The 25,041-nt window shown below is 44.4% G+C and overlaps 2 protein-coding genes and 1 long non-coding RNA gene across 3 annotated transcripts; 2 read left to right on the forward strand and 1 right to left on the reverse strand.

Annotated features, from left to right (window-relative positions):
- Positions 1 to 301: 301 nt before the first annotated feature.
- Positions 302 to 500, reverse strand: LOC135371552 (uncharacterized). The gene is made up of 2 exons (XR_010415636.1): positions 470 to 500; positions 302 to 413 (listed from the first exon to the last, which is right to left on the reverse strand). It is a non-coding gene; the product is annotated as an uncharacterized LOC135371552 (long non-coding RNA).
- Positions 501 to 6,831: 6,331 nt separating this feature from the next.
- Positions 6,832 to 11,030, forward strand: LOC135371547 (uncharacterized). Its single transcript, XM_064605538.1, has 3 exons — positions 6,832 to 7,236; positions 7,530 to 8,732; positions 9,162 to 11,030. Exons 1-3 carry the CDS (start codon positions 6,936 to 6,938, stop codon positions 10,412 to 10,414), a joined length of 2,757 nt encoding a protein of 918 aa, XP_064461608.1. The 5' UTR covers positions 6,832 to 6,935; the 3' UTR covers positions 10,415 to 11,030.
- Positions 11,031 to 21,812: 10,782 nt separating this feature from the next.
- On the forward strand, positions 21,813 to 24,319 carry LOC135371553 (uncharacterized). The gene is made up of 6 exons (XM_064605546.1): positions 21,813 to 21,888; positions 22,655 to 22,903; positions 22,981 to 23,152; positions 23,401 to 23,549; positions 23,629 to 23,835; positions 24,032 to 24,319. Exons 1-5 carry the CDS (start codon positions 21,831 to 21,833, stop codon positions 23,823 to 23,825), a joined length of 825 nt encoding a protein of 274 aa, XP_064461616.1. The 5' UTR covers positions 21,813 to 21,830; the 3' UTR covers positions 23,826 to 23,835; positions 24,032 to 24,319.
- The last annotated feature ends 722 nt before the right edge of the window (positions 24,320 to 25,041 follow it).

Below are 25,041 nucleotides of genomic sequence, written 5' to 3' on the forward strand. Positions count from 1 at the left end.
AAAAAGAGTCTGGGGTCCTGGGGTATTATGATCCTGGGGTAACCCCAGGAGTCTGGGGTAACCCCAGGAGTCTGGGGTAACCCCAGAAGTCTGGGGTTACCCCAGACTCCTGGGGTATTTGGGGCCGTGTGGTACATTACATTATGCAGCTTAATTAAGCGTGTAATCTTGGTTCCAGGGCAGGTACAGGCCTAATTAAGCTGCATAATGTAATACAACATGTTACCAATGTGTGTACCTAATACGGGATGATCTTTTGTGTCTGCGTATATATAAGGTCTTATAAATTTAACCACCTGGCCACTTTTTCAAGCTTTTTATTTTATCGTTTAGCGTCTCGCGCACTTTCTTCATTTTTTTTGTGATCTCCTCTTCCTTCTCCCCTCTTGCTGTCAGACGCTTCCGATATGCCTCTACGAACAGGAATAGTATTTGAGGAATCAGTGGGATAAGTTTGTGTAACATATACCTTTCAAAGCGTCCAGTTTCTTCGGTGTTAGTCCAGGGTCGACTGGTCCCACACCTTGAGACTTCAATTTGTTGCATGGCCGGCCCGTCACAGTTCTGTTTCTAAGGGTCTCTGTTCCCCAAATCAGAACAAGGGCCTCCTTCAGGAACAGGGAGTCCTTTTCTTGGGCTGATATTCGCTTCCACTGTGCACTGCGAACAGTGACTCCTCCTCCTATGTCTGTCTGCAAAATACAAAATTCATTTGCATCAATTAATGTCAGTTAGCACTGCTTGTTTAATGTATGCCTCTATTGCGTGAGTAATGATCAGACACTCGTTTGCGTCACGACAATAACCGCAATGGCTCACTGTGACACCATGGTGTGGACCTCCAGTACATGACATCACGATAGGCTGCGGCAGCATTCCAATCTGACGCGTCTCAAGGTCGAACACCTCATGAGAAGAAAATTATGCTGAAAAGGTTCTGATGGCTGGCTGCAGGCTAGCATTAAAGGGTCTCTGACCAGAACCCACTCCTCCAGTTTGACCCTTGGCATGCTGTACGAGAATGAACCGGGATTTTTGAAGTTGAGTTTCAGAAAAGTACTACTCTTGGAAGCATGCAAATTGGTGGGGAAACTCCTTTTTATGTCTTCTATCGATTGCAATCGCAAAAACGGCTCCACAATCACTAGTCAGAGCTCCTTTAAGCACGAAAGGCTGTTCTGCTACAAATACAGTCATCCCTCGTTAATGTGTACACCTTCGTGCTTCCCATAAATTGTCCATAAAGTGAATCGTCCATAATATCGAGTCAGAAACCGCAAATGCCGGGAAATGCTGTCCATAATATCGAGTCGTCTGCATTCACAGGGTCCATATTAACGAGGCAAGATTGTACACGCTTAGATCTAAAATTTGAAGCCCACATCTTCCAAACTGCAGTACAGCCTTGTTAATTCGAACCTGAGGGGACCACAAACTTTTATTTGAATTATCAGGACTTTTGCTGAAATGTAAGCTTCTGGCTTTCTGTATCAGTAGCCCTCATACATAATGTTTAGACCTGAAGTTTTTGGGTTTTATTCTTTTTCAAATTCAGGAGTAAAAACTGGGCCAATAGTTCTATGTCAAGAGTTCATGCAAATTCGGGTGGAAAAGTTAATCATTAGACGGAACTTGGAGAGAAGCTGGGTAGAATGCAGGTGGAACTAAAGTTCGTTGTGTGTAACGTTCGTGCTGCACTGGTCACTGTCCGTGCAGTGCAAGCAGTCATGCATTTGCCATTCAAGCTCAACAAATGGTTGAACGAAGAGTTCAGTGTGTCAAAATTTTTTGTGTTACCAAGTGGTTTTCGCCTTCTTCGAATAGAAAGTGACTACTGGCAGGAGGCGTAGTTTGAATTGCACTAAATGTACGCGCTTCAATGTCAGCAACATTGGGAAATCACCGTTGCTTCGCAATGGCTGTGGCTACCATATAAGCGGGTATGGATTAACGAGGTTGCTATCATAATTTGGTGCAAAGCATTCACGGTAAAAATCACAAACACCACAGAGCTTACCACCAAGAAGCTGCTGAAATGAAGGAAGGATGACTTTTAATGTCCATACATCAATGGATTTCCCATAATTTGTGTGTAAGAAAGAACGTGAACAACGGCTTACCATCTCAACTTCACCCCCGTGCGTGTCTCCAGGAGCGGTGCTGTCTGTAGTGCAATAACACCTGGTTAGCAGATGCGCCCTCACAGTCCACAATTTACATCACGTACTACTGGCATAAAAGAGACAGAATACTGACCTTCACGTGGCACATCTAGCACCATGGCTCTGTTTTCCACTGTGCAGTGAGCTGTGAAAAAAACATAAGAAGCCACAAAAACATTGTAATCAAAGTATGTATGATCAAATCGAAGGAACAAAAATCTGTTTCAGGGAAGTGTCAGGATCTAGGGCTAGAGCAGGGTCTACCCCTCCTCCTGGGAAGGCCCTCCTGACTAGGACGGAATATGATCAAACATAGCATAAGGCAAAAACAGCCTGTTTGCAAACATATTGTCACCCACAATGTAGTTGCAGAGGGTCACAAATGTGCCACATGTCTAAACAAGTTCGGTGTGACCACGACACCCTGTGTATATATAGACCCTGAATTTTTAGGGCTTAGCCCTAGTTTTGCCCCAAACTCAGGTTTGCGTGTACAGGGATGCAATTAGTATGAGCCATAAAACTGCTGTTAAGCTAGGCAGTGTGGGCTTCGCCCTTATCATGTTTCTTATCGGGTGTCCTGAGGGACACGTTTGTGGGGTTGTCGGCACCACCTAAGGGTGCGGTAGCCAATTTTGTGACTATTTATGCGGGGACGGCTCATGTGACAGGGCCTTTTTGGTTTATCATTTGTTGCGGCCGGAGGTTGCTTGGGAATAAACTCTGGTATGTTTTGCTGAATCCTTCATTGGCCACCTTGCTTCCTGCTTCGTCTGAGCGGACGGGTTACGGCCCGAGAGTGGGAGCTACCGCCGAGTCGGGGGTAGTTTTCCACAGCACTTCAAGGCAATGACATACTATTCTTTCCGGGATCCCAACTCTAGTCGAAATATTGCCCAGCCATATCAGTTCTTATATGGTCCGCCCTGTTCTACCCTCACTGATATCCTCAAAGTGTTAATAAAAATAATATAAAAGAAAATTTATTGAGAAAAGCACACAAGGTTAAAACTGATTGTGCACCATATCTTTTCAGTTGCCCTCATTGCAAAACACTCCGTATAGAGTATCAAACAGGAGACTGCAAATTATGTGATGTGGCAAGAACATGAACACAAAAAACAACCTACCTTCGTGTACGAAGTGTTCCGAGGGTTGCACTTCACGAGCCAATGATGGTGGAGTCCGCAAAAGGACTTCGTGGTCTGCACCGAATAAAACTGAATTATAAAACAGTCCAAACAGAAACGTACAGTTGCCAACTGATAATTCGGACTTCTAGGAGCCACAAAATTAGTACTTGCGCGTCAGTAACATCATCAGTCATTTCGGCACAAAATAGAGAGTTTTAGCAGACCGTTGATAATGTGGCTTGCGTCGAACCGTGTCAACCGGACCCAACCAGTGGATAAGATTCTGAGTCACGTAGGACTGCGATTGGTTCCGAGAGGCATGATAACCTTATCAACGGTATACTAAAGCTCACTAATACTACAAACGAATCAACACTGGGGTGACGACAGTATGACGAAATTGGAAGCAGTGGGTGCTTGTGTTTTTAATCAAACATTCCACATAAGTGATTATTACACATTTACACGATGTGAAAGCCTAATTATTTCTATCCTAAACCAACGATGCAACACACTGCGGTGGCCATTGGCAAGGACCCGTCTCAGATATAAAGTTTCTCAGCTGATGTTATCGAAGAACGTTGGCCCCAACTGAGAATCAACAACAAGGCTTGGATTATTAAATGTTCAACGTGCTTCAGCTCATTACCTGCTATAGGCTCCTCCATGAGCCAATCAACATCTAGTGGAGTGGGGCAGGTGACACCACTTCTTTGGTTGCCTGTACCTGCTAGAGTAGGACTGATACCAATCCTAGTGCTTCTCTGGCTGCTGGAGACCATTGAAGCTACAGGAGCAGGTACCATACCAGTGCTTGTCTGGCTGACAGTAACAGCTGAAGGCACAGCATGAGAGCTGCCAGTAACTGCTGTAGCTACTGGAGCAGGCCTGACACTGCTGTTCTCCTGGCTGCCAGAAACAGTTGAAGCTGCTGCAGCAGTGCTGACGACACCCCTCCTTTCACTGCCGATAACTGCAGCTGCCTTGTGCACTGTTAGGAAGGTAAATTATTAGATTTGCCTCGCATCACCAATACTAAGCCAGGGTTTACATTGTGCAACAACAACAAAAAAGAGAAAAAAAGGAAAGAAAAGAAACAACCAGAGCACTCTCTTATCTGAATGCCAGCCGTTTTTTCGAAGACAAGTCTTCAGAAATCTCTTTCGGAGAGTTACAATGAATCGTAATGAGCACTTAGTTCCGAAACTTTGAATCCGTGTGGACACCATTTCTTGGTGCATGTAGAGGGTCGTTTCAGTTCAAACCTCTGGGTGTACGCTGCTCAACCATTGCTTATTGCCATGAAGAAATACACGGTGTCCCAGTAACCCTGCAACGATTCTTTTGTGAATGAGCTTGACAAAAGAAAAACGAGTGATATTTTTCTTCTACTTGAGTTGGAAACAGGTTCTACTTTTGGCATAGTACCTGTTTCTTACTCAAGTGAAAGAAGGATAGAACTCGTTTTTCTTTTATCGCTATCCTTAGAAAGAAAATCATTGCGGGGTTACTTTTGACACGCTGTATACAGGCTGTCAGCCTAACGTGGCAAAAATTTCTAACAAAAAATGCATCTGCCTCTTTCAGCAGACCGTGCACTTTCCATGGGCAGGATACACCAGAAAATTACGATAGCTAACAATATCTGCATACAATCTTGCATTCTAAAATACCATGTCAAAAGGGAACTAAACTTGCGATGGAAAATTTTTAAAATTTTGGCATTGGAGATGACAATTACATTTCTAATATACAAGTGCTGTCTTCAATAGCTCTGCAAACAAGATGTGATTTGTTACCTGTCATTGCTCCGATGTCATCAGTGCTCACTGAAGAGACGTGCTGCTCTATCCCTCTGCTGCAGCACTTGCAGTGGTATCTCTCAATGATTGTATCTACAAGAACAAAGTAGGTGGGTCATCTCAGCCCGAACATCCCAATTGGATGGCTCGACCATTGCAAACTTTTGCGAAAAATAAACCGTGTTGTCACTCAAAGGGATATATTATGGGAGTTGGGATTCACATAGACACTGTTATGACACCCCCTGCACGTCGCGTCGGGCTATTTTGCAGCCAGTAAGGGTCAGTTCCCACTTGTTGACGCCGATGCCAAGCTAGCTAAAAATTCAAAGTGTACGCAAATACTAACCTGCTTCCAGGACCTTTGCCACAAGTGCTTTTTGCAGATGGAGGTTTTCCTCTCTTGCTCGGCGTAGTTCTTTCTGACACCTGGCCAGCCTCACTTCCAACTCTTTCTTTTCTGAGGACAGTATGACGCAGTCGTCTTCAGAATCGGAGCTCAGCTCCCGAAGTAGCGCAGTCTCCATGTCTTTTTTTGATCTTTTTGATTTTTTCTTCTTAACAGTATTGTCCTTCTGCAGACACAAAGACACCAGCAGGTGAGCGAATTGTAACGAAGAGCTCTGATAATACGAATATTGCGTGATTTTTTTCGCCTTTGCTGGGATTAATTCGCGCCTGCCTTTCCAATCATGCATTCACAATGCTGACTACGGCCCTGAAACGTGAAACTACTAGTTTCCGAGAGAAGTGATAAGATGCTAGTTTCCGGGGGCTCGTGTCCTGGTCGTGACCACCGTAGGGCTTCACACGATCGCCATGCTGACCATTTCTGAACGCTAGACTGAGTTGCCATTTTCTAACCACGCGAATTCGCCATTGCTTTGGTAGAGTGCACCTACCTTGCTTTTCGACGGCTGTGATATGGCTTCAATGCGTGGCGCCTTTCCCAGCCGCTTCCTCTCACCGCCACATTTTGCGTCGGCTTCATCGTCTGACAAAAAGAAAGACGTTTCCGTGAACGAAAGTAGTGAAATACGTGATAAATGTCGTCTAACTCACCTGCAAGGTAGATGACTTGCGCGTCGTAATATCCCCCACGCGTTTTTCTGTCCCCTGCCCAATACACCTTAAACACAGAAAACTCCGCGTTGCCGTTGAGGTCTGTTATGTCCACATCACCCGGAAAGTTCTTAATGTCCGTTACAGGCACAACCACCCGTACGTCATCAAACAAATACCTGACATACGCAAACATAGCGGCTGTCAAAACAAAGATGCAAACAAATGCCTGAAAGCAAACAACGAAAGGCTCCAGTCGTCCACACCCTTTCTAGGAGTTGTAATGGCGCGGTGGCGCCACTGGAAAGCAGAAAAAATCGGTTGTAGGTTTTGAATAATTGAAAAATTATTGCTACAGTTAAGTTCACCATATGATTATAACGGTAACGACATCCCAGAAAATATCCCATAGTCAGCGTGTTTCTCGGTGAGCGATACTTGAGATCATCGTGGCCATACTATGCTTTTAGATGAGATTCGGCTACGTTGCTTTATTCAAACTGTAAAAAAAAAAACTGCCTCTCAAAGCTAAATTCACTATTGACACGGGTAAGGCATTATGGTGATCACCATCGGGACATGCAGATATTATCTGAGCAGGCCACCAGCTACAAAAGGGTAGCCAGCAGTGTCATCGTCATGAAAACAAAACAAAACAAAACAAAAGAAAAAGGTCGGTTAAGGCCAAGGCGCGAAGGGTTTTAGCAGGTTTTAGTTGGAAGAAGTTGTGATGCCGTGCTATTCCTTGAACGTGCCTTAAGAAAACAAGGTCAACAATGGAAGAGCTTCAAAGAGAAAACAGCGGCGGGGTCGCAAGCGCACAAGTCGGAGCCGCCGCGGTCGGGCCCTACGCTGTGCATCACTACAACGGCGGACATGATACTTCGTGCAGCATAGCATCTACGAATGTGACATCTGAAGCAAGACCTCCGCAGTCTTTGCGAGAGAACGAATCCTGTGGTGGCGTAACGTCTACGGCTTCACCTCCAGCTGCTAGAATTCGGCGCAAGCGGTATTTGGAACCCAACAGTCCATATGTGGTACCAAGACAAACACTGTACCACCAAAGGAAGAAAGGTTCGTGTATCTTCCGAGCAACAAAATTACGCGACTCTATAGTACTACCATAGTAAAACGTGTCAGGCAATGAAGTAATTATGCCCACCATTAAGTAACGCTTACGAAATAGCTGCTACTGCAGCTACTAACAGTGCTATCAATGCCACAGCGAACGAAAATGTGTATTTGTAGTATGACGTGCCTATCTTGTTTCTCTTGGCCCTAAGCCTCCCCCCCCCCATCACTGTCTCGTCACATAAGCAGTCTGTTGCTCCACTAGGTACCAAAAATCCTAAAATTGTCTCCTGCAGGTTGCCTGCAAGTCTCTGCAGAAACTCACAACGAGCAAGTTATGTCAAGTCCAGAATCATTATCACTGGCACCTGAAGAGGAAACACACAATTGCAATACCGTGCCAAATGCTACAGGTGACGAAGAATGTCCACCTGCGGGTCCAGAGTCAGATGTTGGTAACGTGCAGCCTGAATGCCACTTGGAACACAACGAAAGTGACGGAAGCCTACACGAGTGCAATTCGGACTCCAGTGAATCAAGTGACACAGAGGCTGATGATGCCGAGGCATGCAACATGGATGACAGGGACATAACCAACTTCCTGAAGGAATACTCAGAGGTGACTTTACCGAACCAGACTACGACGAAAGCGCAAGCTTTACTGCTGATATTGATGTATGCTGTGACAGCAGGCCTATCTTGGACACATGTGGATGGGCTGCTGAAGTTAATTAATGCCCTCCTTGGCAGTAAGGTGCTACCGAACAGCAATTACATGTTTCGGAAAATTTGGAAACATGCAAAAAAGGGCACAATAGAGCTTCACTATTTTTGTGAAGACTGTGATATGCATCTTGGACACTCAATACATCCTATCAGTACTGGGTCTGTGAAGTGTAATTCTTGCCGGACAAAATATGATACAACAAAACTTGTGGCAAGAGGAAAGTTTTTCATAATTTTTGACATCAAACGCCAGCTGCAGTCAGTATTGAAGCGGTTTTCACGATCCATTCTGGAAAACATACAACAAATTAGATCTCGGGCATCATCAAGGTTCCTCAGTGATATCACTGACGGAGCACTGTACAGAAACATGAGGCTGCAATCATGGTGGGAGGACACAGACGTCACTGTCACTTTTAGTACTGACGGGGCCAATGTCTTCAAATCGCGTCCAGCATCAGTGTGGCCCCTGCAGCTGATTATCAACGAGATGCCTTTGCCTGCCAGGTGGCACAACATCATAATAGGTGGACTATGGTTCTCAAGCCACCACCCCAACATGTTTATGTACCTGAAGGTGTTCATCGATAAGTTGAGAAAGCTTGGAACTGTCATGTGGGAAGACGCAAGTACGTCAAGACAAATATCATCGCACGTCCATGTCCTTGCATGCTCTGTTGATGCCCCAGCCAGGGCTATGGTCCTAAACAGGAAACAATACAATGGTTATGATGGGTGTCCCTGGTGCTACCACCCTGGAAAATACATTGACGGTGAGTTGCTACTTTGTCAGCTGATGATTGCCGTATTGCCCCACATACACGCAGCATGCTATCTTACAAATCTTTACTGTTACGGAAGTGCCTTTTCGAGTAACTTGTACTCAGTATTTAAGTTGCCTGTCAAAAATTTTTCTTTCAGTGGAGTAAGTGGGTATCTTACAAATATATTCAAAAGCAAGTAACTGTAATCTTGCTGAAATACCTTTTCGAGGAACTTCTACTCAGTATTTTAATTGCCCGTAAAAAATTATTCTTTCGGTGGAGTTCTGGGTCCGAGTGTATTCAATATTTCTATTTGACTCCACACCTCCTATTTCCGCAAAGTACATGGCCTGGATGAAGGGCTGGACGTGACTTTGCTGTTCCTTTTTCCAACACGTCAGTGATTGATCTCCATTATTGATTCCTTTTCTTGTGTAGGAAGCGTCCGATACCCATACCGTGAGCAGTTGAGGATGCGTACCCACAATGAAGTGGTCAGAGACATGAAGAAAGCAACGAACCAGGGAGAGGTTGTCAATGGCATTAAAGGTCTGAGTGCAGTAGTGCAGCTGGAAGGATTTGATGTGGTGCGTGGCATCTCACCTGACTACATGCACTGTGTTTTAGAGGGTGTGACAAAACAATTCACTGAATTCTGGCTAACCAAATGCACAAGCGAGGCATACATCGGTGGGAAGGTGAATACTGTGAACGAAAGACTGAGCCATATTCATCCACCAATAGCGTCTACACGTCTCCCAAGGTCTATCGACGAAAGGGCATCATGGAAGGCTACAGAGTGGAAATTTTGGCTGTTGTTTTATTGCCTTCCTTGTGTTGAAGGACTGCTTCCACAGCAGTTTCTGTATCACTTTGGCCTTCTCTCGGAGGCAATTTTTTTGTTGCTGAAGTCAACTATTTCACCCGAAGAATTATCCAGGGCAGAAAGACTTATCAAGCAGTTCGTGAAGCAAACAGAAGGACTTTACAATGAAGCTATGTCAACCTATAATGTCCACCAGCTCCTGCACCTTCCTGATACAGTACGGAACCTCGGCCCACTGTGGGCAACATCGATGTTTCCATTTGAGAGTAATAACAGGGTCATCCTGCGCCTTGTCACTGCTGCAAACTCTGTGCCCTTACAAATAGCAGAGCGGTGCGTGATGAAGCAAAAATTACATGACCTTGCTCAGTTTGTGCACCTTTCTGAAGGATTCAACATTTTTTCCCGCCCATCAAGGTGTTGCAGCAGTGTTCTTGGCTCCGAGCAAACCCCACTTGATATCTCGCAGACGATCCAACAACTAATTCAGCAGCGTCTTGGCCACTTACCAGAGCTTCAGCGTTATCTCAGGGCTGTAGTTAATGGCGTTACGGTGCATAGTGCTCAACACACAAGGCCAACAAAGACATGCTCACGTTTTATCAAGGCTAGGCAAGGCTCCTTTTGTGAAGTGCTTGTGATACTCAAAGTCAAACGGGAGGAGCAGATTCTGTTCGTTTGCAGAGAATCCATTGTGGATTCTGTGATAGCTGAAGCAAGCCACATTAGGAGGTGTGAATTGCCACCTGACGGACAAGATATCTGTGTTGTGGCAGATAGTGACATAGAATGCGCAGCCATTTTTATTGATGTGGGTACGTCGCAGTTTTTGAGCGTGCCACCAAACACCCTAGAAACTAATTAAGTGCAGTGAAGCCTTGTTAGTATGACCCTGATAATCTGACTTGCACACTTTATGACCGAATTCCTCGGGAACCATGTAGTACAAACCTCTGCAAATTCCTTCTGTTAATATGACAACTTCGCATTATGATCAGAATCTTCGGGAACGGCCATGGTCATAATAACAAAGGTTCACTGTATACTGAGTCAGAACATGACGAATATCAGTGCGTGCAACTTTTGCTTTAAAGATTGCTTCGTACTTTGAGAATATATGTTAGTTTGAGGTGGTGCAGACCTTGTTGCATTGTGTGCTTTCCCATGTGTTGCTTTTCTCACTGCATAGCTTCCTGTATTTTTGTTTTTGCATTGCTCATTTTGTGAATTAACCGAGAGTGTCATTAGAGTGCACCAGTATCACCACGCAGTTCATGCTGTGCAGTGGCGACCGCTACCTTTATATTTCCTTTATTCCTTTGGAACGTGTTTGTGCCTTTATGCTACTACCAGTCCGTCTCACCCAATTTTTTATACTTTGCAGGCTTTCTGTCATAGCATCAGAGGCTTTAATAAAGGAATTGCTATGATATTACAAACAATGAGATTTTGTTTCGTTACCGCTTTGTTCCGGATATCAAAGGAATATTGCTTTATGGCCTGCTTAGAAATTCATTATGTGAATGAGAGGCCAAGCATTGCATATACAGGCCTGTGCCTGCGCTTCAACCATTTTTCGAATATAATCCAAGTGTTAATTACATTACAGCATGTGGTAATTACAACTAAGTCACTTTTCTGGTAACTTATCCCATAATATTCACACCAGTATCAATGACATCATGAGATTGGACCAACCCCCAGGGACCCACTGAGCTCACCCCAGGATTTTCTGGGGTAACCCCAACACCTCTGGGGGTTACCCCAAGCACTTCTGGGGTTGCCCCAGACATTTCTGGGGTAACCCCAGGACTGGCTAGGGTAACCCCAGAAGTGGCTGGGGTAACCCCAGAAAGTCTGGGGTAGCCCCCAGAAGTGTCTGGGGTAACCCCAGAGGGTCTGGGGTAAACCCCAGAAAAACCTCAGAAACCCTAGGGTTTTCTGGGGTAACCCCAGAAAAACCTCAGAAACCCCAGGATATTCTGGGGTAACCTCAGACTTTTTTTTGATAGGGATGGGTGCAACAATAGCGAGCTCGCGCACCTACGACGTGGCTGGGAACGCGCCCCATGTCACTATCTCACTCTTCGTCGTCGTTGGATACCGCTTGGGAGCCCGAAGGCGACCACTTTCATTGTTGACTCTTGTCCGCCACACCAGCAAACTTGTGTAGCTGGCACAGGTGATGTGCAGCTGTCGCCAGACCTCAATTTGCGTTTGCGGCGATCGTCGAACTAACATTTCTGATTACTCGTAGTGGTGGTCCATTGGTGGGCCTCCTGCTTTGGTGACACTACACACTGCCATCGGGCGCGTCGTGCGTCGTGAATAATAGAGGACTATTAAATTTAAGAGCGTTTCACACGAATATTTAAAAAAGCGTAAGAAATTAAACAAGCGTTTGTAAAAACGCAAAACAAAGACGTCCAAAACAAAACAAAGAAAATGTAGTTCTCGCAACGCTGAAGCGCTGCCGATCGAGTACAGGTTCTTCCCCCCAGATATGTGCCGAAGCGTAACATTGGCCATCAGCAGTTTGTTGGGTCTCAAGCAGGCGTTAGTTCTGACAGAATCCTTCAGAAAGAGCCGAGTGCTAAAGGTACAGAAGCATGAGGTATTCACTTGGCAGGCGAGGACTCAAGCTGGACGGCATTAATTACCTCAGTATCGTGGGCTCGTATTGCGACAGAGTCAACGCTGTCATTTTCAAATTGACCAATATATGGCTTAGAACCCATTGTAAACATACACAGCGGCCCAGTGGTATGATGTGGCTGCCATCAGTTGGTAGTTGCAATGAATCATGGAATCACATCACTAATCAGTTTCGTTGAGTAGTATGTTGCCTCATCTAGCGCCGTTTTACTGTCCGTCAGGATTGTCGAGACACTGGGTGTGGACGAGGAGATGCATCTCAAAGCAGCTAGTACGGCAAATGATTCCATAAATGATATGGCGTAGGGCAATTTGATCCCTTTTGCAGCTTCGTCCTGTGGGATGTAAAGTACAGCTGTTGATACGCCTGTCTGTCCTGACGCCTGTGAACCGCAGGCTACGCCGTTTTGAGCTCCGCCTGTTCTGCGACGTATTTTGGTAGGGCTGCACACTAAAGTCATTTTGAACGTTCCCTCAGAACGCGTCAGAAGTGTTTGAAATACATCTGGATGATGCGGTGAGTGTAAATTGGAACTGTGCAACGCTGTATATCGTGGGATACAGGTTGCATCGCTGAATCGATAGACCTAGTTGGGCAGTAAATAAACGGAGGCGGCACTCGGGAATGATTTTAAACAGTCCGGAAGGAGTTTTGTGAAATTATCGATAGACTCATACGAAGAAGTGATACGAGAGTTGAATGTTAAATTAAGTGCGTTTAAAGATGGGTGGTGTTTTTGTGCCTTATGGCACAATGAGGGCTAAACCAAAACGGCGCCAAGACATTTGATCCGTTTTGCATGTGGTGGCTGCATGTACTGCGCTGACAAGGTACTAATAATGACTCATGTGCCATTCATTTGAAAAGATCGCTGACTGTTTTCGTGAGAAACTTTACATATACTAATGTCAGTATGAGAAAAGACAAAAGTGTTTTTTTTTTTCTTTTAAGTTCAAGGAAGACACGGAGAGGTATGCGGGATATACCCGGAGCAATAATTGAAACTATTACCTTCCATCATCCCTTCGGTACCTGCCGCATCACTGTCGCCCGCCGCACTGCGAAAGCTCAAAAGCTTTGTGAAAAATCTCTGGCGATCTCTGGCGAAAAATCTCACCGATTTTCTTCTGTCTAAAAGACTTCGAGAGATTTCCGGGGCGACGCGTTGATCCGAACCAACCTACCAATGGCTTATGGACATTACTCTCGGAGAAGGAAAAAAAGATAAGGATGCCCAGGCCCGCACATTATCGCCTAGCACATTATCGTTCGGATTAGATAGCCGTAAAAATGAGATTTAGGAATGAAACTGAAGAGGACAACCCATTTGTTGCGAGTAATAACCTGCAAAGGTCACCAATTAAAAGCGAGAATGGTAGGGTAAATCGCCAAAACAGAGCTGCATTGCCAACAGGGTCAGAACCTAGAAAGGGCGTAGTAGAAAGCTTAAAGGGGGGCAGTAAAATTATGGAGGCCAGATTCACTGAACTCAAAGCAGAATACTTAAATAACAAAGACGGTTAAGAACATGAGTTGTTTTCTATATACATTAAAAAAGTAGTAGTACAACAACCTTTGTTTTTAATGACAAACATTATGCCCAAGTTCAGGGCACAGCGATAGGTTCCCGTGTCTCTCCCAATTACGCAAACCTCTTCGTGGGGCTTTTTGAACAAAGAGCCTTAGACGCTTTTCCAGTGACACCATTAGTATTCCTGCGATACATTGATGATATTTTTGCCATCTGGACAGCTCACGAAAACTCTCGACTCTTATTTTTTGATCATTTTAACTCACGGCACAACTCCATCAAATTAACTTGCGACCACTCTCGAACTTCAATCAGCTTTCCAGACGTCACTGTTTCTCTCGAGTCGGGTAAACTCTTCACAGATCTCTATAAGAAGCCGACTGACAAACGGCAGTACCTTCATTAAAACAGCCATCACCCTAATATCCAAAAGCGAAACATTCCATTTGGACAACTCACACGTTTAAAACGCACATGTTCCAATACACAAGATTTTTTGAAGCATGCAAAGGACATGTGTAATGACTTCAAGGAGCGCTGATATCCCGACCAACTCATCGACAATGGCCTAGCCAGAGCCGCCTCCCTAGACAGGGAAAGGTTGCTTTCTCGTGAATCCAATAAGGCACCAAGTCATAATAACTTTACTTTCATTACACTTTACAACCGCGCACTCCATAATGTAGGATCTGTGCTCAAACGCTATTGAAACATACGCCACGCCGATGAATATCTCAAAGACACTTTCCCTAATGCTCCGGCTATTACGTTTCGGAGATCACGTAACATACGCGACTTACTCACTTGCTCCCGCAATTATCAACAGAGTCCCGGTTGCGCTCCTTGCAACCGTTGCCAAACTTGCTTATTTATTGCAACATGTACCTCAACCTGTAGCACTGTTAATGGTTTTGTTTTCTCTATTCGACAGTCTCTTCACTGTAGCTCATTCAATGTTTGCTATCTCATTACATGCAAACTGTGCAATAAACAATACATAGGCGAAACACGTAACACCATCCGTGAAAGATTTTATGGCCATAAATCAGCTATTGTTAATAATCGTAAATCGCCTGTATCGCTACATTTTAATCTTCCGGGACATGGCCTGCATACGCATATACTTATGACCGTTTTAGAATCCGGGTACGCTAATGACATCAAACGCAAAAATCGGGAATCCTTTTTCATTTCGAAATTTGCAACGTAACAGCCGCACGGCATCAACGTGTACGGCGGCCCATTACAGTCCTTTATACTATGAGTCTATTTACTGTATTATCACTTGTCTGCCATTTTTCACATCATACACGATTATACACAATCAGTAAGACACCAACTCTACGTTACTTTCCCAGAGTCTGGAAGCTCTTAGCCATCAAGGTGCTGTGTGTCCTCAATCATTCGCCCTTGAGCCCTAATTCCCCGTACGCATTCTAAAGCTCTTTGTGCCAACTGGCTGCTGTGCCTATTCATGTGATGTTCATTGGTTTCCTCCACGTACAACTCCTACTCGTCTGTATGTCTGTCCGACCTTGTCCAGCCACCTCCCATTGATTGCGTTTGTTTTGTTTTTCATTTTTGTTGATATTTGTATTGCGTTTGTATTTCTCTTCAGCCTTACCAATTTCTCTTGTACCATGTGACTTGGTTTTTTATATATGCTTCACCACTTGTAACAGGCCCTCAAACCTGAAGAAGTGCAGCCTACTGCACGAAAGTCTTGTTTTTATGTATATAGTAAACAGTTGATGCTCTTAACCGTCTTTGTTATTTTTGATGGTTAAAAGCATACTCAGACGTCATCACCCAATTTTAACACAGTCGAAGCGCCTTGGAGAAATGTTCCCAGAACAGCCTCGCATAGCATATCATCATGCAAGGAATCTTCAAGACCACTTAGTCAACGCAAAAGTCAATAAGCCAGCTCCTACCACCGAAGGGTGCCACTCGCAACGGACGAAGATGCCAAATTTGTACAGTAACGCATACTGCAGACAGGGTACAAAGCACAAACATCAACTTCCAAGTAAAAATCAAAGGTGCTTCTGACTGCAACTCATCCAAGATAATATGTCTATTGGAATGCAACGCATGCAAAGCGCAATACGTTGGCCAGACTAGAACATCATTCCGAATTCGTTTTAATAATCACAGATCCGATATTACAAAGAAACCAAATCTCCCTGTGTCGCGTCATTTCAATTATACGGGCCACTCATTCAAGGATATCCTCGTGTACATCTTACAATCTGGTTTCCCCTCAGACCGTAGCAGGCAACAGCGTGAATCATTCCTAATCCACAAATTCCAGTCCGCGATAAACGAAGACCCCGGCGTTTTGTCTACAGTCCGCAGCCTTAACTCATATACCAAGTCCCCCGACCCTGTTTCGTTCTTTCTGCTGTCTGTTTTGGTATCATTTCAGGCTTATCAGACCAACAGTTAGAACTCTCATGGAACACCTGCAAGTGCTCAATGTACGATTAGCAACAATGCTCCTGCAACATCACCAACGCCGCTCTACGTGGACTGTCCCCGATTCATTTTCTCCCTTTCCCTTGTACATTATTCCTTGTCACCTATTTACAAGTTAAGTCCTGTTGAAGGCAGCGCTGACTGCCGAAACGTCGACCCCTAACTGGAAATCTATTTCTAGTACCCGATTAATTATTAATGTAATAAAAGTGGCAACTGTTTTTAACCCTAATACGGCCTCCCAAATCTCTTCATTACTTGTAGTATATATATATATATATATATATAAGTATATGTATTGGCATCATGGTGGAAGACCAGCCATATATCTTTGTATCGCCAACTGTAGGATGGGACAAGCGTAAGCTTGCTATATCTTAGCTGGCTCCCTTTAGATAGTTATTGTGAACATCGCCACAAGCACGGTTTCCGAATCACGCGACTGCCACATATCATGCGTGCCAGTTATCCAAGTTTGCCGGTGTGGCGGAAGCTTAGGAATGAAGATATTCGCCTCTCCCACACCGTAGCGGCAGTCAATGACGACGACGTTTCACTTATGAAAACTGAAATAAATGTGATGTGATGTTGGTGGTGATTTTTAGAGAAAAAAAACCTTCCCGTGAACAGCACCGCAGGCAATGCTGCCTGGATGGCCGTGACAAACGTGACATTTTAATTACGCAAAGCGTCGCACCGTTTCTTTCGAAATCCCTTGTTAGTGCAGTCAAATAACTCGGGGTACGAGCGCAGTACCGACATGCACAGATGGAGTGAGGACGACAGAAAGGAGTGGTAGACAATGAGGTTAGTATACGTCCTTTGCAGACCTGGAAAGAAGCAGGGAAAACCTCGAACAATACAACCTGTGGCGGGATTCCAACCACACATTTCCCGGTTGTCAGCACGACCCGGTTACAACCAGCGAGGCACGCTGGCGAGAGGCCAGCGCGGCTGAGTCACCCGCCGCTCTGACACTGAAATTTTCCTGTACGCCGATTGGCTGTGAACAATTCGTCTGCTACTGGAACAGCTAGCTGCGTTTCCAATGGAACCTTTCACTAGTTTAACTTGCAGAATTCACAACGCAGCCATAAAAAAAAAAGTAATACACAAAACGACCGTCCTTGACTGCATTCCAAGCCTTTCTTTGCACCGTGTACTGCTGAATAGCCCATCATGTGACACATGAGACGCCTTCAATCCCCTCAATACTGCGCCGTTCGCCCTGGCTGGACCTATTTTCAGTGGAAGACGTCTCCGAAACAGTTCGACATCTCGGCCACACAGTTTTGCTACGCTGGCGAATGTTCGTTGTCTGTGTCCGTAGTCATGCCGTGCGCTGTGCCGGGCTGCGTGAACCGAAACACGAAATGGATGCGTGGTTTTCGTTTGCATAGCGTTCCGAAGAATGAGCCAGAAAGAAGCCGGTGGCTTGCTCTAATTCAGCGCAATAACGCTGAACAGGACAGCAGCATTCGAGTATGTAGTCTGCACTTTAGTCAGGACGACTACGAATCTCCGCCAAGCATCGTGAAATCTATCGGCGTCAATTCCCTGGTCTTCCTCAAGCGTGGTGTCACTCCGTCACGGAATCTGCCAGGCAGCAGCGAGTCGAGGAAAAGACAGAGATTGGATGCCGGTGATGTACCACTTGCTGCTGATGAAACTATCGGCGCGAGGACTGTGAGTTGGGTGCCCGTCTCGTTGCCTTTTCACTGCAGTGACGCATATATATATTACTCTAGATTGAGCCAGTTGTCGGCCAACCAGGGTTGGCAGATCACGGTCGGACAGTTTGCCGTACAGACGTGGTAAGTTTCTTGAAGGTATGCCGTTGATGAATGACGTTGTGAAGTACGAAAACAACTTGCAGGCGCATCCCACGGTACCCGTTACTGAACGCGAGGTCCCTTTGGCGACTTTGACTGACCCCACAGACACTGTAAGGCTGAAATCAGTGGAAGAATATTTCAGAAGTGTAACTTAAGCATGGTGATTTCCAGATATCTCAATCGCAAATCACTGGCAGGAGCGACAGCAACTGCAGTGCAGTGGTAAGCGGTATTTGTAATAATCAGAGACCTGTGGTAGTGACATTTATTTGCTATGTACAGAATGAAACAGGATATGACAACTACACAGATGAAGGCACAGATATTCCACACGTGAGTTGCCATTCATATAATGATCCTCAATTTGTCTTATGTGGAAGTGCTTATACTTCATGATTTTGGTTGAAAGCTGCCAGGGCTCATTTTCCTGCTAGCAGGCACCATGGGCAAAATACACAGTACTCTCTCACTACTTGTAACATAATGCACACTGTCTGTATAGTTTGCATGGCTAGTCAAGAAATAAGGAACGTGTACACATCAGGATCCTCAACCGTCACAGAAGAGCATTGGTACACAGGCACAAGGTCCTGTGAAGGTGACCAGAGGTGAACAGACATGCAGGCAAAAGGGACATTCAAAGGGTAGGCATTTAAACGAGGCTCCAGGTCCAATGTTTTTATCCCTCAGCTACATATTTATTGCTAATGCAACCGGCACTTAGAGTGGAAAAAAGAGTAAGCTGGTACATAGCTCTTATAATCGCACAAGCGAAGTAAGGGTTGACACACATATGTACAACTCCTCTTGGAGTTAATAATAACACGGGGTTGTGTCCCCAAGCAAGTCGAACAGTCCAACAGAAATTGGGGAATGTTTGTTGAACAGAATCCTCTGGCCAGGCCAGTTCTAAGGTGTCTGCTCAACAAGCATTCCTCAAGGACCACCGAGGTGCCTCTGATATTGTTTGCCGATGTAACCATGTGCTATTATTAACTCTGAGAGGAGTTGTACAAGCAGGAAAACGCTTGTCCTTTGGCTGCTAAAGAGGCCACATGGTTCTGTGCTATACGGGTTCACATTCCACCCAATCTTACCCTGTGTTTTGTGTCTGGCACTTTGCTCATGTACTTTTCATGATCTGTAAAATAGGGTGATCAGAATTAAGCTTTCATGGTTTTTAAAAAAGGAACAGTGAGCAGTACAAGAATGCTGTTTTCGTGTATAGGTTATGCGGCCGGGCGGACACAAGGTGAGATCATGATCGTCGCCGACAACCGATATATAACTAAAATTCATTAATTACTGAGATTAGTGCACGTGTTTATATTGGAAACTTTGGGATGTCCGTATCCGTAGGTGCATCCCATTTGTCGAATCATCGTAGTGAGCGAATAACCTACAAATATGAATATCACAAAGTTTCCAATATGAACACGCCTGCTAATTTCAGTAATTAAAAAGTTAATGATTTTTAGTTAATTACAGGACTAACAGCAACAATCATCATCTCACCTTGTGTCCGCGTGGCCACATAACCTATAGGCGAAAACGGCATTTCTTGTGCTGCTCACTGTTTATTTTTAAAAATCGTGAAGGCTTAGTTTTTTTTATTACTATACAGGGTGCGTAATTAAAAACTGACCAGAGTGATAGCCAGAAATCTGAGGTTATGTTTGCGGTACTATAAAAAAATATAGGTGCTGTTTCTGATGCGGCGCATGTTTTTAACTCAAGTGCCAGAAACATGACCTTTAGTTTCTACATACCACTCTCTTTGTCAAGTGCTCTTTGTAACGCACCCTGTTAACCTCTCCAAATTTGTATATGTACCTCTATATTAGTATACAATACTTCAGCATGTATATTATCAGCTTATAACTGTTCAGTAAGTAACTCTAGTATGTAACGTTCGGTGACTGTAACCAAAATGTGTAAGGAGATAGTCATATGTTTTTTAGGCAGCCAAGCCAGCCTTGATGCAAGGCCAATGAAATTTGTTGGCGTACAAGCTGACCTCATGTGCAACTCGTCTGCAAATGAGAAACGTGCCAGATCGCTCTCTCCAATCCGTTTGCGCTCCTCGACGCCACTCACTGGTGACACAGCACCTGCAATGGACGGTATTGCCAGTGAGGAGGACCTGTCAATGGCACAATGTCCAGATGATCCATCGTATACACCAACCATTCACAGCACGGTACTGTAAGTGCATGTGCCAGTAGGCCTCATTCAGTGGAGGTAGTTGACTAGACATCGGATGTTCAGTCACTTGAAGCTAGCGTTTTAGCTGCATGGGAAGGGCACGAAAAGGTCGGAAAAGGCAGATATAGGCACCTCTACCTCCTTTACAGTCAGTCAGTAAGTCAGATTCAGGTAAATTTTGTCTATAAATGTAAATGTAAATGTATCATGTAAATTTTATGTATGAGCACATTACTACTATTGGGCATGTCTGCAATATACTCCCGGTGTGGCAGCTACGTCCACTAGTCTGGTGGGAAGTCTGGCCACCACAAGTATGCATAGGAAAAAAATAAGCATATTGCCTGAACATCTGGTCTCTACCGATGAGCATTTCAGTATCGTACTGCTGTTCACTTCGCTCTTTTTTTGCCGCCAGGAGCACAATGCTTGACCCTTCTCCTCACGAAGACATTCACTTCGAAAGGAACACTCCTTCGGGTCATATATTCGTGCAAGGATGGCCACGAGAGAATATGGGAGAGCCAGCCCTATATTGGCAACAAGCCAGCTGGGAATGTTCTTTTGTCAGCAGCAATGCTCTTCAGCGGGTCAAACCCTATTCCGACACTCAGGATGCTGGACCTAATGAATATCAAGGTAAGTAGCGACGCACCCACACGCCTTTCACAGCCTTCAAATTTATTAGTTTTGTTATTTTGTAAGTCTTCTGTGAGCAGACCTATTTCAACTACCAAAGAGGCTACTTATTGCCACCTATTGAACAAGTAAGTCAGTTAGCAGAGCCAGAGTGAAGTTAATAACATCGACAACGTAGTAGGTTATACAGCCTGGGAGTCTGTGGAAGGCGTGGACTCTCAGCCAGCCCACAGGCAGTTGGGTTATAGTAACTCAGCAGAGCCCGTGACAGATCAGCTAAAAAAAAAACTCACGTATAATATTTCCCACATGTTGTTGGAATTGCTATGTGAATGAAAATTTGAAATCCATGTGTTCCACAGAGTTTTGACCCCTGCTGTACGTTGTACTGACAGTTAATTGTGAAAAACAGCCAGAGCACAATAGTAACATAGTAACACAGTGCACTTATTGCTGCTTGCGCAATGCTGTACTTTGCTTCAGGTGTGGACGAGTCATCAGGCAGAACTCCTAACAGAGATTCAGGGAAGGAGTGTTCGCTTGCTGGAGATGGACGCTGTGATTCACCGGGACACAGCTCCAAGTTCCTCACATATAATTTTTACCATGATGGTTTGGACAAGATTGTCCACACTGTTCAGATGCAAGTGAGTGACAGTAGTCAAAAAAGAGTGTCGTAATTTAGAGCACAATTTACTTGAATTTTTCTAATAGGAAAGCGAATAATTGGATATCTGTCTCTTACTGTGAAGCCAATGCCAAATTGCCATGGCCTATGACGTGTTGCCTCTAATTATTGCCATTCCAGGCAAACGAAGTTCTTTCGAACAGCCACATGGAACTAGAAGCGGTTCGCCGGGGACTTGAAGAACTGGCAGACCTCAACGTTAAATTAAAGTCCTTCACTACAGATCGACACCCTGGTGTCCGGAAGTACATGCGTACTACACATCCGAATGTTAGACACCAGTTTGACGTATGGCACGTGTCTAAAGGTATGTGCCCATTCCATGTTCTGCCTTGATTCTTAGCTGCATGTTGCTTGAGTAACAGGGTGTAAAATATAGTCTAAATTCATTATTGGGATATTTGTTACTGTGATATCCTTACTTCGTGACTCTTTTTCTTGTAAAGTGTATTTCCCCACAAGAACACCATGTAACTGTTTCTCGTTATTATGACACCTCTCCAATCGGATTATGACCGAAATTTTGCGGACGTTATTATGACCGCCAGCTCGTCGACAGTCAACAAACGTTTGAGGATGAATAGTGAAAAACACCAATGCTTACCCACTCTTGTGACTGCCAACTGTTGAACTTGCGACCCTTGTGATCCACAAAGTACAGGGGACCAGGGTGACACGTGTGAACGATGTCGACCAACGCACACACCCCTTGTGAAGTAAATTCATTAGTGGGTCATAGCTCTTGTGCAGAAAGCGATGCCGAGAAGGACCGAAAACTTGGACACAACAGAGAGATTGCAAATTGCATGTGAAACAAAACAGTCACTTCTTACGGACAAATCCTCTGCTTCTCAGAGGTGGGAACATGTAGTACACCTGGCCGGAAGAGGAAGTGGAGTTTTTTGTATGTTTCTCGTCAGCATGACCATTTGCTGTATGTCCAAGATTGGAGGGCAGGGACTTGGTCATATTAATGTGTCTAAAGTCTGCACTGCCACGGGAATGATACATCTTTGATATTTGCCGTTAGCCAGTACATAGTATAGCAGCAGAAATCCTTTTGTCTGTAACAGGTATCAGGAAAAAGATGGTGGCAGCCAGCAAGAGCAAAGACTGTGGCGGTTTAGAGCTGTGGGTAAAGCCAGTCACAACTCACCTGTATCACTGCGTGACACACAGTGAGGGCGACCCTGATCGACTTCTCTCCATGTGGCGGAGCTTTACGAATCATGTTTCAAATATCCATCATGGTCACGATGGACCATATTCACGCTGTCTCCATGGGCCTCTCACCGACGAAAAGCGACCCTGGCTTCTCCCGAGTAAGATATGACTTTTAACGACGAGAAAGTGCTCGCAAAGAGGTTGAAAACAGATAGTCACTGTGCTCATTTTACAGACTCTCGGCCAAAGGCAAAGCTGAATGCCATTACGCAAGCAAAGCATTTGCTGAAGGACATACAGCAGCTTTCACCAGACGTACAGACATCAGGCCTAGAGGCATTTCACAGCCTACTCATAAGATTCGCTCCGAAATCTGTGGGGTTCTGTGCTAGAGTGATGAGAAGCAGGTACAAATGCAATTCACGGTGCAGTGTGCACAAATTTAGGTTTTCATGAGCGCTTCACTAATAGAGCTTCAAACGAAGCTTCACAAATTGAGTTAAAATCAGTTGCTACATCAAAATACCACCTGTTTCTAGCACAAGTACCACAAAAGTAGCCTCTCATTTCCTGTGTTGGTGAAGCTCTCTTGAACGCTTTATTTGGATCACAGTGCATAACACAAAAAGGAACAACCTTAAACTGGCTTTTCCAGGGTGTATCTCGCCATTCTTCACTTTAACGAGAACTCAGACAGACAGCATGCACTGACCGAAGATGGGGAGTTCAGGTATCGAGTGAAAGCATCGAAAGTTCACAAAGGGGAACACGTTGCACTGCCCATCAAAGAGGAGCCAACATTTCGTAAGTATTGTGACGTGTGCGCTCCTTGGTGTTTGTCTATGCCTGCAGGGTTGTAGAGCAAGTGTGAACACTATTTTAGATTACTACAATCAACTTGTTGACAAGTGTGTGGAGCTATGCAACACATGGGCTACATTCCCCGAGGCATTCAAAGCATACTCTGGTGACGACCCTCCATTCTTAAGCCAAACAAACCCTGCCCCAGACAAGCGAGAACTCATTTACGCAAGACAACGTAGGTTGGGACCTTGCAGCTGCCTCCAGTGTACAGAGTAGCATGCATATGGTGAGCATCTGCAGCTGAAATTAAATTTGTACAATTGCTATAAACCTATTTTTTGTGAACAGTAAAGCTTTGTCAGTTATTAAGTTGCACATTTTGATTTGTCTTGTGTTCATGCCAGTGATGCTACAGGTTCACAGCAACATGGGACAGTGCATGACCATCACCACCATCTGTGGTGACCATATTTATTTTGCAGATCTAAAGCCCCTGTAGCTGCCAGATCGTGAAGGGAAGGCCTTTCGTATCGCCGTTACCACGCATGATGGAAGCACTCGTCTATCCTCCGGAGGAAGAGGCCCCCATGTCCAGGAAGTGAAATGACGATATGCTATGTGACGCAGTATCCTGAAAACAAAGAGAAATGGGAAGGCATAACTAATTTTTACTTTTGTAATATAAAAATTTACAGATATGTAAACACATGATACAAATGAGAATATACAAATACGTACAACCATGAGATAAAAATTGTGGAAATGTCACACATGCAAAATATATGTAAATATGTAATGTAATATATAATGTAATATATGTAAATATGTAATGTAATATATGTAAATATGTAATGTAATATATGTAAATATGTAATGTAATATATGTAAATATGTAAAAATATGTAAATAAAACGTGTATATATGCATATGTTTGCTAGACATATGTTGGTATGTACAGCCTGTGCAGGAAGTCTGTGGGATGTGGTGATTTTATGGGAATTTTCCCAGGCATCCATGGGGATTTATAGAAACACTAATAGAACAGAATCTTAAGCTGATTTATTCCAAGGACTCTCTTCAACAAACGTTCCCTAATGGCTGCTGGGGTGGCTAGGAGGAAATCAATGGTGCTCACAATGCATGTATTTCTTTTTTGCAACATGCAAATGATGACTGTACATTGTAAAGACTAAAATGTCATGTGCTGTTTAACTTGTGAGATGCAGCGGAATTTATAACGCCCGGTTGCGCTTTGGACACGGACAGGACTTTGGAGAAAAGCATACCAAGCACTCGAGTTTTTCCTCTTCTATTTGAGTTCTCTCAGCCACCACTAGCTCAACAAGGCCTTCAGTTCCATTAGCTTGTGAGCATTGTTGCTCCCCCACAAAAAACTAAAAGAAATATAAGTGTTTGGTAAACCTTTCCGCTGAGCAGTACAAATCAAACCAAAAATATTGTACGAAAACAGCAAACAAACAGACATGTGTGT

The sequence above is a fragment of the Ornithodoros turicata genome, unplaced genomic scaffold (genome assembly GCF_037126465.1).
Source record: "Ornithodoros turicata isolate Travis unplaced genomic scaffold, ASM3712646v1 Chromosome110, whole genome shotgun sequence".
Classification (NCBI taxonomy): domain Eukaryota; kingdom Metazoa; phylum Arthropoda; class Arachnida; order Ixodida; family Argasidae; genus Ornithodoros; species Ornithodoros turicata.

Coding starts and splice junctions, on each gene's coding strand:
- LOC135371547 (XM_064605538.1), top strand. CDS start 6,936: ATGGAAGAGCTTCAAAGAGAAAACAGCGGCGGGGTCGCAAGCGCACAA. Junction 7,237..7,529: donor GTACCACCAAAGGAAGAAAG/GTTCGTGTATCT, acceptor TGTCTCCTGCAG/GTTGCCTGCAAGTCTCTGCA. Junction 8,733..9,161: donor CCCTGGAAAATACATTGACG/GTGAGTTGCTAC, acceptor TTTCTTGTGTAG/GAAGCGTCCGATACCCATAC.
- LOC135371553 (XM_064605546.1), top strand. CDS start 21,831: ATGCGTACTACACATCCGAATGTTAGACACCAGTTTGACGTATGGCAC. Junction 21,889..22,654: donor CGTATGGCACGTGTCTAAAG/GTATGTGCCCAT, acceptor TGTCTGTAACAG/GTATCAGGAAAAAGATGGTG. Junction 23,550..23,628: donor CAAAGAGGAGCCAACATTTC/GTAAGTATTGTG, acceptor ACACTATTTTAG/ATTACTACAATCAACTTGTT.